This window comes from Candoia aspera, chromosome 16 (assembly GCF_035149785.1).
Source record: "Candoia aspera isolate rCanAsp1 chromosome 16, rCanAsp1.hap2, whole genome shotgun sequence".
NCBI lineage: Eukaryota > Metazoa > Chordata > Lepidosauria > Squamata > Boidae > Candoia > Candoia aspera.
This window is the reverse complement of record NC_086168.1, coordinates 4,971,938-4,987,593: the sequence shown is the minus strand read 5'-3', so window position 1 is coordinate 4,987,593 and position 15,656 is coordinate 4,971,938. Positions and strand designations below refer to the sequence as shown.

The window sequence follows — 15,656 nt, the reverse complement described above, 5'->3', positions numbered from 1 at the left end:
TGTGAGGTGAGTTGGGCTGAGAAAGAGGGACTTGCCCAAGGTCACCCAGCTGGCTTTCATGCCTAAGGTGGGACTAGAACTCACAGACTCCTGGTTTCTAGCCCAGCACCTTAACCACTAGACCAAACTGATTCCTATCTGGTTTATCCCGCAAGGCTGACATCAATCTTGCAAGTCTGAAGGTACAATTCTCTCTCCCCCCCACATCTCCTTTACAATCCAAGAAACTAGGGAGGGTCCCTTCTGAGTCTCTTGCCCCACCCACTATCCAGCTGTGGGCTATGTCCTCTCTTATCTGACCATTCCCTTAGCAGCATCTCTCCACCCTGCCTCCCAAGGTCTTTCCCAGATACCATTACAAAAGCCTTATTCTCTCCTTGTGCTAAGCCATAGTTTGATTCACCATGGTTTGGTTGACCAATCCACATTTAGTTGGGTTCCCTCAACAGTTGAGACCATGGTTTGCAACTCACAATGTCAAGGTTTGCACAACCTGCTAGCCATAAAAACTAAACATGTTGCAATGGCCATCACTCCTCCAGAGCTGGAACACAACATTAAAACATGTTTTGGGGGGGCTAAAAAATGGATCTCTGCTTTTGTTCATTTCTTCCTTCACCCATTAATGATATCCAATATATGCTGATGCCTTGCTTCTTAAAATTTTAAGGATCCCTGCTTCTTAAAATTTAGAAACAAAGACAGGGAACTAGTTAGGAGTTTTTATGGATACTTTTTTCCTTTTTTAAAATAAAAAGGGGGAAAGAGAGAGCGAGGAAGAGAAAATATATGCCCTTAATGCTCCTTTCCATCCATTATTCAGCATCTCCACACCAATAATGAGATCTAAAACCGACCTTTAGGGTTTTTTCCCCCTCCTGAGTTTTACCTTTGATCTAAAAAACATCATTAGCTCCCTGCCTTGTTATGCAAGGCAATATCTTGCCCTCAGCTCTGCTTCGCTGTGGCTGTATCATTTGGGGGAGAGCCCAGGCTGACTTGTGACATTTTGACGCTGGGAGACAAGGAAAATCCAAATTTGAAAATCCAGATTCGTCTCCTCTTTCTCTCTTTGTTCATTCCATGCATTTATAAGCTCCCAGGAACTTAAGAAGGAATACATAACAATCCCACCTCTAATTTCTCCCTACCATTTTCTTTTTTTGCTCTAGCCCCACCCAAAACTTGCTTTAGCCCCACCCACAGTGCAGGCCCTGACAGATCAGCCTTCGAGACGGGCCACTGAGTTACTGCAATGAGCTTATGATATACACAAAGAGGGAAAGATTCACCTCTAGAGTATCTACTATGGAGGACTGGTTAGTGAAACTGACCAGTCTTGCTGAGATGGATAAATTACCTTCTTTGATTAGAGAAAAGACACTGTCTACATTTATTGGTGACTGGAAACCCCTTATGGGCTTTTTGCCTAAAAATGAAAAAAAAAAAAAGTCCTTGTGATTTATGGCTTTGACCATGAGACAGGATAGATTACAGAAAGAAGAGAGTCATGATATAACTTTAGAGAGAGGTTCAAATATAAATTGTGCTTATAACCGCTGCGAAGGATATCAGGAGCCACGTCTTCGTATCTTTTTTCTTTCTTTTCTATTTTTCTTTTCCTCCCCCCCCCCTTCTTGCACTTTTAGCTTTCTCTTTGATTTCTTTCTTCTTTTTTCTTCCTCACTGTATATTAGTTTGTATTAGTTTTTACCTTCCTTTTTAAAAGTTTTAATACATACATATCTGTATCTATATCTATCTATACCTTTACCTTTACCTTTATCTATATCTATATCTATAAAAAGAGACAGGTCACTAAGAAGGGTGTAGCAAGAAAGGTTTTCTTCTAGGCAGAGAAAATTTTGTAACAGAGAAGAAAAACACATTTTCCTTCTTTCTTTCCTTCAGGGGCTAACCCCCAAATTGTACGGGCACGCCCAGGATCAAGCATCCATCCACGTGGCAACCTGAACTTTGAATGTCGCAATTCCATTTCAGAAGTGTACCATTTGCACAATGACATTGGGGCACACTTACCATTTTGACATCCCTGTGGCTTACTGTACATACCAACTCCCTAGGACATGACTGGAGAAGTCTGTCATTTGGACCAGTTCATCAGAAATAAGTATTTTTATGTATTCGATTTCTCTTTGTGGCCTCTCCTCCAGGATTTCAAGGCAGCATACGTTAAATTCCCTTGGCTCATTTCCTCTCCACAACAATGCCCCTGCAGTGTTGGTTGGGAAGAGAGAATGATTGGTCCAAAATTCACCCTATGAGCTTCTGGGGCTGAGGACGGACTTAAGATTTCCCTGCTCTTACTTGGACCCCTTAACTGTTACATCACAGTTGGGGAAGTCCAGACCATCCAGTTAATGATCCTTCCCCCCCACCCCAGCTTGTAACTTTTATAGATCTATTTGCAAGGCACTAGTGAAATCAAAAGCTCCATGAAGACTGTTCTGCAGTGATTTATAAAGTAGTTGACAAAACAGCGGGATTATTTTTAATTAAAAAGGTTCCATCTGAGCTGATTAGCTTTCCTACTTCAAAGAGGAGGTAAAGCAAAAGAAACATTTTCACGCTCAAGTACACACACACCCTTCAGTTCTGTGGATTTGTAGATGTTCTCTTACTGTTCATCCTATGTTGGTTGTGAGTTACAGTTACCGTGTGGAACCTCCCTCAACAAACCTGGTTTGCACAGCATGCAAACCAGCTTTTGCAGTTCATAAAACCATGGTTGTTGGCTTTACATGTTGGGCAAACTCACCCGGTTTGCACAGCATGCAAACCAGCTTTTGCAGTTCATAAAACCATGGTTGTTGGCTTTACATGTTGGGCAAACTCACCCGGTTTGCACAGCATGCAAACCAGCTTTTGCAGTTCATAAAACCATGGTTGTTGGCTTTACATGTTGGGCAAACTCACCCGGTTTGCACAGCATGCAAACCAGCTTTTGCAGTTCATAAAACCATGGTTGTTGGCTTTACATGTTGGGCAAACTCACCAACTGTCCAGTAGTAAATTAACTGGTAAACCAGTGACCACTGATTAGTATAAAACATATATTTATTTTTCCCTTTTTTTCTTCTTAGCTTGCATTTTTAGCTTGTACTTTTAATTGCTTTCTTAAATTTCTTTTTTCTTTAAGATTAAATATTGTTTTGTTCAAAAATAATAAAGCTGATTAAAAATAAAGCCATGCTTTAGATAAAAAAACCAACAACATCTCACCAACTATCCTTCATTCAATCAATGGTGATGGGGCAAGTCATGAGGGATGATTCCAGTAAATTAAGAATGCAAAGAAAACCAGATTTTTGGACAACTTCCCACAGTTATATTCTAGACAATGAGGTCAACACGGAAGCATTGTTTTCAGCCACTTTTGAAAGTTTCTCATTATTATTAATTCTTTATGAAAGCACTATTATTATCATTATTACTGGCACCGCACAAGGATTGTTACTCCCCCCCCCCTCTCAATGGGCACTTCTCACACAAATGCCAGAGGACATTTTGGCTGGTTCACACAACATACCGGACCAGCTGGGGTAGCCTGTATTTCAGCGTGTTCTGCGAACCAGCACTCTCCGTCCATTACTGTACCCTTGAAGCCAAATTCACACAATATAGTAAATCTTAAACCCAAGGAAGGAATCACAATTGCCGTACTGATGTAATATAGGTTTCTCCAAGGAACACATCCAGCCTTCGTGCTCGTGACCTGTGAGGTTCACACAAGATGCTGAATCACAACTATCCCAACTCAAGTTTGGCCTGCCTTGCCACCTGAATTTGCAATTTTATGCTGACTCAGCCCAGGAATTCAAAATAATCCTCGCCGGGTGGAAATTACAGTCAATGATTCCGCTCAAGGGCAACCCTGAAAGAAGAATGTCTTCTGATGACAATTCTTACAAGATCCTTCCCAGCAGGCTGTTCTCAGTGGGGATGATGGGAATTGATGTCCAACACATCTGGGGAGCTTTGAGGCTCTCCAACTTCACACTCAATCCCCAACTTCACACTTAAATGGACTTGAAATATGGACCCCAACCATATGAGTTTGCACAAGACAGTAACTCCTAATCTAATGCATCCATTAAACAATCCATGTGCAGACACATACTCACCCCCCACTTAAATTTCCAGGTTTATTTCCATGTTTAGACAATAATTTTTAATGAGGCAGCAAGGAGACCCTGACTATTCCTGTCATGGCCATGTTTAAATTCAGGAATCCAACCCAGGTATTGATCCTTGAAAAGCATCAGTAAACCTGCTTTAAGCCAACTCAACTCAATTGTCTACCCAGTCAATATTGCCAGCTCACTGACCTCTTAGGAACCCTCCCCAGCCCGGCTCCACCTGTAAAGCCATCTCTTGAGCAATGAATCCTTGACCTTCAGCTAAAGAACAAGATTCCAGTCCCCCAGACACAAAGTAAAGTTTCTTCATGTTAAGTCCCCTAGCATCCTGCTGATTGCAACTCTCTTGGTTCATAAGGAAGATTCACTCCCAGTTTAATACAGGATCCAACCTGTATCTTTTCACATTTAACCCAGGCTCTCTGTCAAGGACAAGGAAGCAAAGACAGATCCTCATACTTCAGAGTTTGTTCTGAAAAGAGCTTGATTTGCAAATCTTTGAATAAAAGCAGGGCTTTCTACATACAGAATATAAAAAAAAAAAAACTAGAGATGGCAAGGACCAAACTCAGACTGAATCGCTGCTCTTCCTTCCCACTGTCCTTACCCCCACATTCTCAACATATGACTCTTCTGTTCTGAACATTCATCTCTCTGATTGGTCTCACCTTCACTGGCGTCACTATCTCTAAGAGTTGCAGACAACCAGTATTTCCTGGGCCAAAGGACACCCCTGGCATTTGACGAAAAGGCGGGGTCCGGATCAAAACGAAAACTGGACTAGGTTGACGTCAAAACTTGACAAAAGTCACATATTGTTAGCTTCCGTCTCATGAAGGACGGTTGCTGTTGCATGCAAAAAGGGCAACCAAGGCTTTGGGAGAAATGCAAATCGTACTCCCGGGCTGAGTGAAACAGGATGCAATTAAACAGACATAGGTGTCTACTTACATGTGTGCAAAAGCGCTCGGGCGGATTCCCACAGGTGATGCCGGATGGTTCCACCCTGACGGTGGCAAAGTCCTTCATGGCCACGGCTTTGGGTTGGCAAGCGTAAAACTCCCACATGGGCCCATTGTCTGTGGTTACCCAGGATTTGCAGATATCATACTGTCCCATGACCAGGGGAAGACAGTGCAATAAGAATGCTGTGTGGTGAAGCATGGCAGATGAAACCAAGCAGAAGGGATCCTGGAATCTTGAGCAAGTCAGAGACCGGCTTTGGGGAGGTTCTCCGGATCAGCATGGAAACATCACCTTGAAGACAACCCCTGAAGAGGTCCAGCTGATGGTGGTGACCGTTCTTTATCTCCCTGTTTTAGCCATGGGGAAGAGCTTTACGATGGGCACCAACTGATCAGCAATCAAGTCTTATTCGACTTCATTCCCTTCTCCTGTCGGCTAAGCAGTCTGGATGTGAAGATAGCTAGAGGTGACTCTCTTTGATCAATCAACAGAGCTATCAAATTCTCATTTTGTGATGAAATTTGACCAGTTGAGGGCAGTGGTGGTAGGACATCTGTGTGTGTGTATGAAGAAGAGCTAAAAAGTTATGTGGTTGAGTATAATTAAGTTTTCTGTCCTGCCCTGGGCTAACTGCTACCCAGCAAAGGGCTTTCAAAGCTGCCAAACACGGTCTTTCACTTTGTTTCAGGAAAAGACGACTTCAGGCTAAAAGAGAGAGAGAGGGGGAAAAAAATAGAAGGCACGCCTCAAATCTTCACGAAGACAGTTCCTTTGCCAATAAAGTTCGAGGGGACAATTTCGGCTATGATGATTTAAAAAAAATAATTAATGGATTTGGTGCCTTTTCCCCTTCTTTGCAGGAAATGGAGATGCTGGTAGGAAGCGGCTGCTGGTCTCACGGCCTTCGGCGCATCAGCATCTAAAGCTCCCAGCGAGGACCACGTGTCCAGCTTCTCCAGGATGATCAAGGGAAAGCAGCTCATCCCTTTGGCACTGCAGCCTGCAACATAAATTTTTTTTTTTAAAGAAGAAGCCAGATTAGCTGGTGGGTGGGGGGAAAAAAATAAAGTTTTGTATCAGCAAAAGAGAGAGAAAGAGATCCCCAGAGAATGCATTAAAGGAGAGCATCTTCTCAGAAAGAGCCTTCTAGTGTTACACTGAAGGACCGGTGTACAAAACGTATTTTTCTCTCTCTCTCCCTACTGTTAGATCCGGGTCACACTGCGGTCAAGAGAATTATGACAGAACCAGAGGTGGTGCCTTAAGAATAAAAGGAGAAAAAGGACTAGTGCTTGGATAAGCAGGGATCTACGAAGGGGCTGAACATAAGCCCGGGGAAGCCAAACCAGATAAAGAATGTATCCAACAACTGAAAATTCAGCCCAGCTTCTGCCAAGATGATCCATCTGGACAACGAAAGAGCAGCATCTTGAAAGATTCATGGCGGTTCCCAAAACTTATGCTGTGACTTTTTCTGGGCATTTCCGAGACGGGGGTCCCAATTCTGACAGTCCTGTTTGCTCCATTTCCAAATTCTGCTGTCATCAAACCGACGGGGACCCCGACACGCCCCTCCACCCCAAATCAGGAGGCACGGGACCCAAAGGCAACCCACTTCCTTGGCCGAGCTGGAAAGAATCTCCTCGCCCGATTCTGCAAAGTGCCACCCTGTGTTCAGGAGAGCCGAGCAGCTCTTCAGCTGCTTCAACATCCCCACCTTGCCAAGACCCATCTCTCCAGGAGATTCAACTGTGTCTGCTCTTTAAAGGAAATAAAAAGGTGAAAGGCTAACCTGGTCAAGATCTGCCAGCGCCCTTTGTGTTCCAGCTCATTAGAGAACTCTCTTCCTGCTCCTCCAGCTGAAAATAATCTTTCAAAGAAAGGCAAGACCTGGTTACTATTTTTGAAGTCAAGATTAAGCAGGGGGAGGCAGGGAGGAAGCCCAGAAGTGGAGGAACACAGCGATGCAGACATTACTCTATGCCCCTTCCTACATCAGATCCAACATTTTCCATAACACGTTCTCCCCTTCAGTTCCTTCTTCACCACGTCAGATTTGTCACCCGGTGGTAATTCTGAAGTTAATAAGCACAAAGACGCAAAGGCTCTGCCATAGTAAACCCACACTGGCTTTGGGGAAACATCTGTCATGTCATTTGTGAGCTGGTGGCATTTGTTAAGGGAAGCAAATACGCAGGACAAAATATTCCCCTTAAATCTGCCCGTTCAATATCTGAACCTCATGGGTATTTCAGAGAAATTACTTGCCCCTGTTCTCAAAATATTATTATTATTATTATTATGCAACAAATGTGCGGCAACGGTTAGACCCCTTCTCTTACCACACAAGGATAAATCTTTATTATTAAGAAACTCCGCTTCCCAGGAACACGTGGAATCAATGCCTTGATTTTCTTTTAAGAGTCCAGCGCAGTCATCTGAGACTAGTAGCTGGCCTCACAAAATTAGATTTTATCTGGGTATCTGGACTGAGCTTTCATGTTCTCTTTTATTGGATTAGCATGCCTTTGAAATAAAGGGGAAAGCCAGTGGTTACAATGCCCTACTGGGGAATTAAGAAGTCAACTTGACTGTGCACTTGGCAATTAAATGCAATCTTTCCCAGAAAAAAACACACACACACACAGAAAAAAAAAGAGGGGGAGAGTAAATTTGGACCGAAAAGGGATTGTACAGGAATATTGGTTTGGTGTTTGGAAAGGAAAAGATCATTCCTGGAGGTTTGACCATCCAAATGAATGGTCTTGTTTTCTTCCCTTTTGTTTTATTGGTTGCTGAAGTTGAGATAGAGTAGAAATTTTTCTGCATGGACAAAACACACAAGCTGCAAGAAAACCTTAAACGGCTTAGAAAAGGAACTGCATGCTCCAGAAAACCAGTCACAGGCTCAAAACACCGGAGATAGGTCTGGTTTAACCTGCATCCTCCTTTCAAATCCACCGTCCTATTCCCATTTTTGAAAAGGTATTTCTGGCTAGACAAGAAAGACCGGATGCAAAGCAACAAAACTCTAGCTTCCCACCAACTTTATTATTTTTCCGGGGGGGGGGGCGGGGTGAATCCCAGAATCAGATGGGGTGAAGCACTTGCTGGGAGAAGGGAGTGGAGGATTGCGAGAGATGTGCCTAAGAAGGATCTTAATAAGGTCGAAGCTGTAGAGGAGAAAATATGCATATAAAAGTAATCTGAAAATCAAGGCAGGAGAGCGGTGAAATGGGGCTGGGGGCGAGAGAATGTCTCCTTGAAAGTTTTGGAGGGGAGGAAGAAGCTGCAGGCACTGCAAAATGCCCAGGCATGGAATTTCAGAAAGTTGGGTGCCAGGCAATCGTGATTAATATGACCTCCTTGTTGTTTCATTGTCAAGCAGATTTACCTCGCTCTGCTCTCTCTCGGTGGCCTTGTGATTTTGCAAATCACTCCCCAACCCAATACCTATTCAATGGAGTTTACTCCCGAGTAAATAGCCATAGAAAGGAGGCATTTCAGCCCTCTAACTTTAGGCAGCGGGGAGAGGAATCCAAATGGATACAACGAGCGAATGATCTAATCCGCTGCTAGCAGATCAGTACCAAAAAAAGGGGGAAAGTGATTCAGCCAAGTACATTTTAGTCACATACAGAGAGAGAGAGAGGGGAGGAAAAAAAAACATGCAGGATGCCAAGTGCACAGAAAGAAATCTCTGGGGTTGTTATTCATTTCCTGTTAGGAGATATCTCTCATTCCCCCCCCCCCGCTTAATAATCATAATATTAAAATCAGATTAATGTTTGGGTTTCTCTTCTTCTTCCTTCTAAAGGGCAAAGTGAAGCCGAAGCGTGTTTGGGAAGAGAAAGATGCCATTAAAAGGGTTTGGAGGACAGAGCAGGAGGAAGAAACGGGCGGGGGGGGGGGGGAAGAAATCTGGGGTTAATACACATTTTTTGGAGGGCTGTAGTGTTTCGCCCGGAGGGGGACAAGACAAGCTTCAGAAAGAGGAGGAGGGTGTGGATGATGCACAAATAAACAGTAAACATCTGGAACGTTTGTTGCAATGACAGCCCTAAAAACCTTCCCCCCCCACACACATATATTGGTGCAGGTGTAGATACTCACACGCGCACACCGACAACACACTCACCGTCCCCCCCGCCCGCCCCGGCATCTCCATTCGAGAGAGTGGGTTGTTTGCAACTTTTCCAGCCTTCTCCTCCCCGCCAACCAGCCGCCGCAGGCACAGCTGGAAGGACCGGCTCCCGGCGCGGGGGCGCCTGCGGACTTTTCCGCCCGCCGCTGGGGAGAGAGGGGGGCCCCGGGGAACCTCTGCGCTACTCACCGGCGGCGGGCAGGTCCTCGGTCCAGACGCCTCGCGAACGGGAGGGAGACCCCGGAGGAGCCCCGGAGGAGCGCGCGGGGAGGGGGCCGGACGGGCGGCGGGACGGGTGCCAGAAAGAGAGGGGGCGCCGCAGAAGCTGGCTGCACGTCCCCCCCTCGCGCGCCCGCCCGCCCGCCACCTCCGGGCAGTGGGCCTTCCCGTTCCTGCCCCACCGCGAAGTCGTGGAAGGAGGAAAAGCGCCGGGGAAGATGGGGAGGGGAGAAGAGAAGAAGCGGTGGGGAACTGGAAAGGAAAGAAGGCTTTTCCTCTTCCGCCGCCGCCTCTCTCTCATTCCTTCTTCCTCCTTCTTTTCTTCTTCCCCTCCCTTCCCCTTCCTTCCTTCTCTTTCCTCCTTCCTTCCTCCTTTCCCTCCTTTCCTTCCTTCCTTCTCTCCTTCCTTCCTTTCCTACTTTCTTACTTTCTTTCCTTCTTACCCTCCCTTCTTCCTCCCACTCCTCCTTCTCCCTCTCCCTTCCTCCTCCTTCCTTACTTTCCCTCCGCCTTCCAAAAGTATAAAAAGGGGGGAGGGGAGGGGGCAGAGGTCTGCGGGGAGGGGGCAGCGGGGCAGGCGCGGAGCGCGGCGGGCAACTTTTCCTCCTCGAAGGAAACGCCCCGCGGGAGGATCCCGCCGGTCCGCATCCCCCCGCCCCGCCCCGCCCCGCCCCGCCCCGCCCCGCCCGGCGCCCCCTCCCCTGCCCAGAGCGTGGCTCTGCCTGCGGGCCGGCAGGGCGGCGGGCTGCTCAAGGGCGGCGGCGCCGCGGGGGCGACGGCCGGCGGTCCTCCCCAAGTTCAGGCGCCGCCGCGGGTCCCGGCCGCCCCGAGCCCGCCGGCCATCACCCCGCCGCCGCCGCCGCCGCCGCGCCCGGCCCGGGCTGCGCAAGTTCCTCCGCGGGCTTCAGGCGCAGCCCGGCAGCGGCCATCCCGCGGCCCGGGCGCTCTTAAAGGAGCAGCGCGGAGGCAGCGCCGGCCGCGCAAGGCGGAGCGGACGGGCGGGGCGTCCGAGGCAGCCGCTTCAAGGCCGGGAGGGGCCCGGAGTCTTTGGGGGGGGTGCGAGGGGCTGAAGGTGAGGTGGGGTGAGGTGGGGTGGGGTGGGGGTGGGGTTGGGGCGGGAGAGAAATAACCGAGCATGGGAGGAGAGGCAGGATTCCCGGGAAGGGGGATCTCAGGATTTGGGATACATTTGGGATCTTGCTTTCTCTCTTGCTCGCTTTCTTTCCTTCCCTCCCTCCCTCCCTCCCTCCCTCTCCTTCTCCGGCTCTCCTTCCCTCCCTCCCTCTTTTTCTCTCTTTTTCTCTCCTTCCTTCCTTCCCTGCCTCTTTCTTTTCCTTCCCCTCCCTCCCTCCCTCCCTCCCTTTCTTTCTCTCCTTCCTTACCTCCTTTTTTCTTTCTTTCTTCCCTCCCTCCCTCCTTCCCTTTCTCTCTTTTTTTCTCTTTCTCTCCCTCCTTTCCTCCTTCCCTCCCTCCCCTCCCCTTCTCCCTCTCCATTTCTCTCCCCCTTCCTTCCTTCCTTCCTTCCTTCCTTCCTTCCTTCCTTCCTTCCTTCCTTCCTTCCTTCCTTCCTTCCTTCCTTCCTTCCTTCCTTCCTTCCTTCCTTAACACCACTTCCCATGTGTATCTCCAGGCTGGAAACAATGCTGCTGCTCCAGGTTCCTGCTGCTGTGTAATTAGGGCTAGTTCGGCCAGAGAGGTTCGCCAGAGTTGCCCACTATTGCTAGACCGTCTTCCAGTTGCCCAGCCAGGAGAAGCATCCAATTTTTTTTTTTTAGATGATTTCTTAGAGGACTGGTTTTCCTCCACCGGATGCCCACACAAAAGGCAAACGACAACTCCCCATCGCCCCCACCCAGGTAGTCTGGGCGAGGTCTGTCAGCCCAGACTTCCAAATGTAATGTTTGGTGAGCGAAGCGCGGAGGCGGTGAGATTGGGATGCCACCACAGCAAAATGCCAAGGTTGGCATGGCTGCACTCCTGGGACATCTGTGGCCTTTGGACTTCCAGTGCTTTCTACTTCTGGCCTTTGTGCTTAAGCAGATCTGTGGTTTGTTTCTTCAGATGGACTCTTTCTGTCATTCTTGACCCCACTTGGGGGGACTCTGGATGGTTATGTGGTTCTAGACCCCCCCCCCGAAGGGATCTTGGCTAGTTTATCATGTTATGGGAAATACCTGTTTGCTTGTCCATGTGAAGGTCCCCAAGCACTATATACTATCCGGGAGTATAGTAGAAAAAAGAAAATCTATCATGCGGTAGTTTACTCTGATTTCACCCAGCTTGAAATTGATTGAACAAGTCATGGTGACTCCGGTGAATTGGCTCTAAATTCGATGGGCATAATCCAGTAATATTAAATTTTTAAAAATTAAAGGCTTATTCCCTCCTCCAGTGCAACTGATGCTTCCTGATGAACTGCCCCTGCACATGGATGCTTCAATTGTTCATTAAAACAGCTTTTCCTCCTGAAGATCTGAATCACCTTACAGGTGGTCCTTGCTTAATAACCACAACTGAGACTCAAATTTTGGTTGCTAAACAAAGTGGTCATTAAGCGAATCGCTGCAGCTGATAAGCAAACCACATGGTTGCTAAGCGAATCATGCTGTTCCCCATTGATTCTGGTTGGTTTTGCTTGCCGGAAACTGGCCAAGAAGGTTGAAAATGGCAATCGCTTGACCACAGGATGCTGTGATGGTCATAAATGTGAACCAGTTGCCAAGTGCCCAAATCGTGGTCACATGACCGCAGGGATGCTGCGACGGTCATAAGTGTGAGCACCAGCTGTAAGTTGTTTTTTTCAGCACTGTCGTAAGTCTGAACCATCACTAGGAATGGTTATTAAGTGAGGACTACCTGTACTTTGTAGCAAGGATTTCCTCAACATAATTGTGCATCCTGTGAATCTTTTTAATGTTATGTGGGCTATATCTCAAGTAAGAATTTCAGTGACTAGGTAGCTTAACTATATAATAAGTAAGTCAAAGGCATCTATAGGCTACTTAAAAGAAATCTGAAACTGATGCATCAATTGCTTACCGATCAACTAAATCTGAAAATATTTGTCAAGGTGGGAGGCAGGATTCAGTTTTATTGATTAAACTGCACAATTTTATTGTTAATGTCTCTGCTATGACCCATACATGATTCAGTCATAGTATAGTGGTTGTTATCATTCTTATTCTCCCCACAGATTCTTCTTGGCAACGTCCATCAATTTAAAACAAGGCTGAGGAATAAAACCATGAAATAATGCCATAAAGTATTCTCACATTAAAATCCAGCACCAGCACTGACTATAAAATGCAATCACTTTGCAATTAAATTGCCATATCACCCACTGAGAGCGGCAGCCAATACCATTTGGCTAAAATTGATAAAATAACAGAAGAGCGTCAAATTAGAGGCAGAGCTGCTGAATTACAACTCCCAGCATCCCTCCTGTTTGGGGCTGCTGGGATTTGTAGTACAATAATATGGGTCTCCAGCTAATAATACCAACCATAAATATCAAGTGCTTGAAATGATGTGAAAAGATTTTGCCCAATACCACTAGGATGTTAAAAGTGGGCATCTGATGAGCTGCTCTTACATTGTAATGGTATGTGGGAAAGACCTTGGGAGACTGGGGCCAGAGACACTGCCTAGGGAACAGTCAGATAAGAGAGGGCAGAGCCCACAGCTGCATAATGGGTGGAGAAAGAGGCTCAGGAGGGACCCTCCCTAGTTTCTCGGGCTGCAAAGGAGACGAGGGGGATGAATCTGAAGGGGAGGGTGAGATAATGGTATGTGGGAAAGACCTTGGGAGATTGGGGCAAAGAGATGCTGCCAAAAGAAGGGTCAGACAAGGGAGGGCATAGCCAACAGTTGCATAATGGGTGGAGACTCAGAAGGGACCCTCCCTAGTTTTTCAGGCTGTAAAGGAGACAGTGGGAGAATTGTACTTTCAGGTTTGCAGGGTTCTGTTAATGTAGCCTTACAATAAACTAGGCTTAGCTCATCCGGTGGTGTTTCCTGTCTGGTCCACCTGGGAAGGCTGACATACCTCTAACTGTACTGCAAGATTTTTGAAAGCTGGGGTGGGCATCCTTTTTTCTGCCCAGGAGAAATGTGTGGGATGGGCTGAAGCAAACAGGGTGGAGACAAAGAGCAAAGTGGCAGGTGGAGCTTCTTTTTCACCGTCTTCCTGGTAACCCCATTCCTATTCTCAGATGACTTCTGCCAGAGGTGTGAATGGAACTGTCCAGCATGTGGAAAGCCCTGGCTTCCATCTCTGGGGTCCTTCTCTTCTCTGGGTTGGACTGAGCAGGATTCATTTCTGAAACCCAGGAGACCCTTACCATTGAACCAGGAGAGCTGCTTCCAGTCTGGTCCAATCAACCTTCTGCCATCTGGTGTCCTCCTGTGGTTTCTACCACCTTTGTCTGTGGGTCACGGCTGGAGTTGATGAGAGGTGTGGTTTGACTACATCTAAAGAGAGCTTTGAAGAAGACTGCCTTCTCCTCTTTCCTCCCCTTTCCACAAAGTGCTGGAATAGATGGAATTCTTAGCAATTCCTTGGGGGAGAGGTATCCAATATTGCTTACCCAGCAACTGTTTGGAGGTGGCTCCTGGACAGATTGAGACCCAGTCGATGTGCCAACTCAGGATGATGAAGAGTGACCTTCCTTTGCACCTAGGCTGAATGCTAAGTAGGTGGTTGATACAATTTACTCTTGGAAAGGCAAAGTCCAGCTCCAGTCATCTAACACAACCTCAGGAAATCTCTCTCTGGTGTTTTTTGCAGGAAATTATTTATTCATGCTTAAATGAGATCTATTGTGAGAATCACCGAGTTCTTTTTTGCTCTCTGGGATGAACAAGAGGCCCTAAGAGGTTTGTGATGAGGCAAAGCTCTGCTAATCTCTGGTTGGTAGAACCACAATTTAGCCAATACACCACAACTGGCTGAGTTCTTGTAACACTACAGAACCATAAACCCTGGTTTGCAAGCTGCGGTAGCTGTATTAATTCAATAAACTAAGCGCCGGCCACATCATGGCTTGCAGTGTTGGTGAAACAGTCCTACAAAGCCAGTTGGCAAACCCTTGTCCATGCATTAGTGGCATATGTAACAAGCCACGATGCTGTCAAAAATCATAACGTGTTCCATTATATCACTGGGCAAATGAAGCATTGATGTAAATTGCATCATGATGTCAGAAGCAAGTGTGTAAGTGGTGGGAGGTAAGCTATGACTTTTTGAAGCATGTGCCATCATCTGATGACACATTATGACTATATGATGCCCATGGTAGTCACGTGAAGTTCAGCCCACTTCATGGCATCTAACTAGCTCCTGTTTCTCTTGGCAGCAAGCCATGTTTGAAGGACAAACTGAGTTTGCCTGATAAGGCAATATGTGAATGTATTGTTTGATACTTCTCACTTTATAGCCCATGGTGGGAAAGATTCTAGCTTGACTCTTTCCCCCCTACAAGATTATAAAACTTTCCACAATCAAGGAAAGTGTTAACTTGAGTTGGGTGTTAACTTGAGTTACTCACAAACTTTTTAAAAAATGCAAATCACTCTGCTTTAATTATTTTACCCAATTTTCAGTGGTTAAGGCACTGGGCTAGACACTGGGAGACTGTGAGTTCTAGTCCCACCTTAGGCACAAAGCCAGCTGGGTGACCTTGGGCCAGTCACTTTCCCTCAGCCCTAGGAAGCAGGCAATGGCAAACCACTTCTGAAAACCTTGCCAAGAAAACTGCAGGGACTTGTCCAGGCAGTCTCCAGGAACTGGACATGATTGAACAGAATACACACACACAACTTCTTATTGTGTAACCAAGCCTGGGAGTCAGGAGCTGAGGCTGAACACATGCATTGATTATGTTACGAGGGATGGGTCTGTTTTTACCCTGGGTGCTGTTTTATGTGTGTTGTTTTCCTGTTTTTTTTTTTAAAAAAAGCTTTTAAATTTTATTTTAACACTGCTGGCTTCCAAGAGTCATGAACCTGAGATGGGCAATCATGTAAATTGAAATAAATAAATAAATATAAATGTAAGCTGTTCATTCACACACACACACACACACACACATGCTGTCTGCATGCAATTTCTAATCATGTACCTTTTTTCAGAGGAAGGGATCCGGTGGCGCTGCGGGTTAAACCGCTGA

General features: G+C 46.6%; 1 protein-coding gene across 2 annotated transcripts in view; it reads right to left on the bottom strand.

Annotated features, from left to right (window-relative positions):
• NTNG2 (netrin G2) overlaps positions 1–5,793 on the bottom strand; it is a 71,681-nt gene extending 65,888 nt beyond the window's left edge. For both annotated transcript variants that reach the window (XM_063315991.1, XM_063315990.1), the window contains exon 1: positions 5,112–5,793. In XM_063315991.1, coding sequence (XP_063172061.1) covers positions 5,112–5,324 — 213 coding nt within the window. In that variant the 5' untranslated portion in view covers positions 5,325–5,793. The remainder of the gene's footprint in view (positions 1–5,111) is intronic.
• Between the last annotated feature and the right edge of the window lie 9,863 nt (positions 5,794–15,656).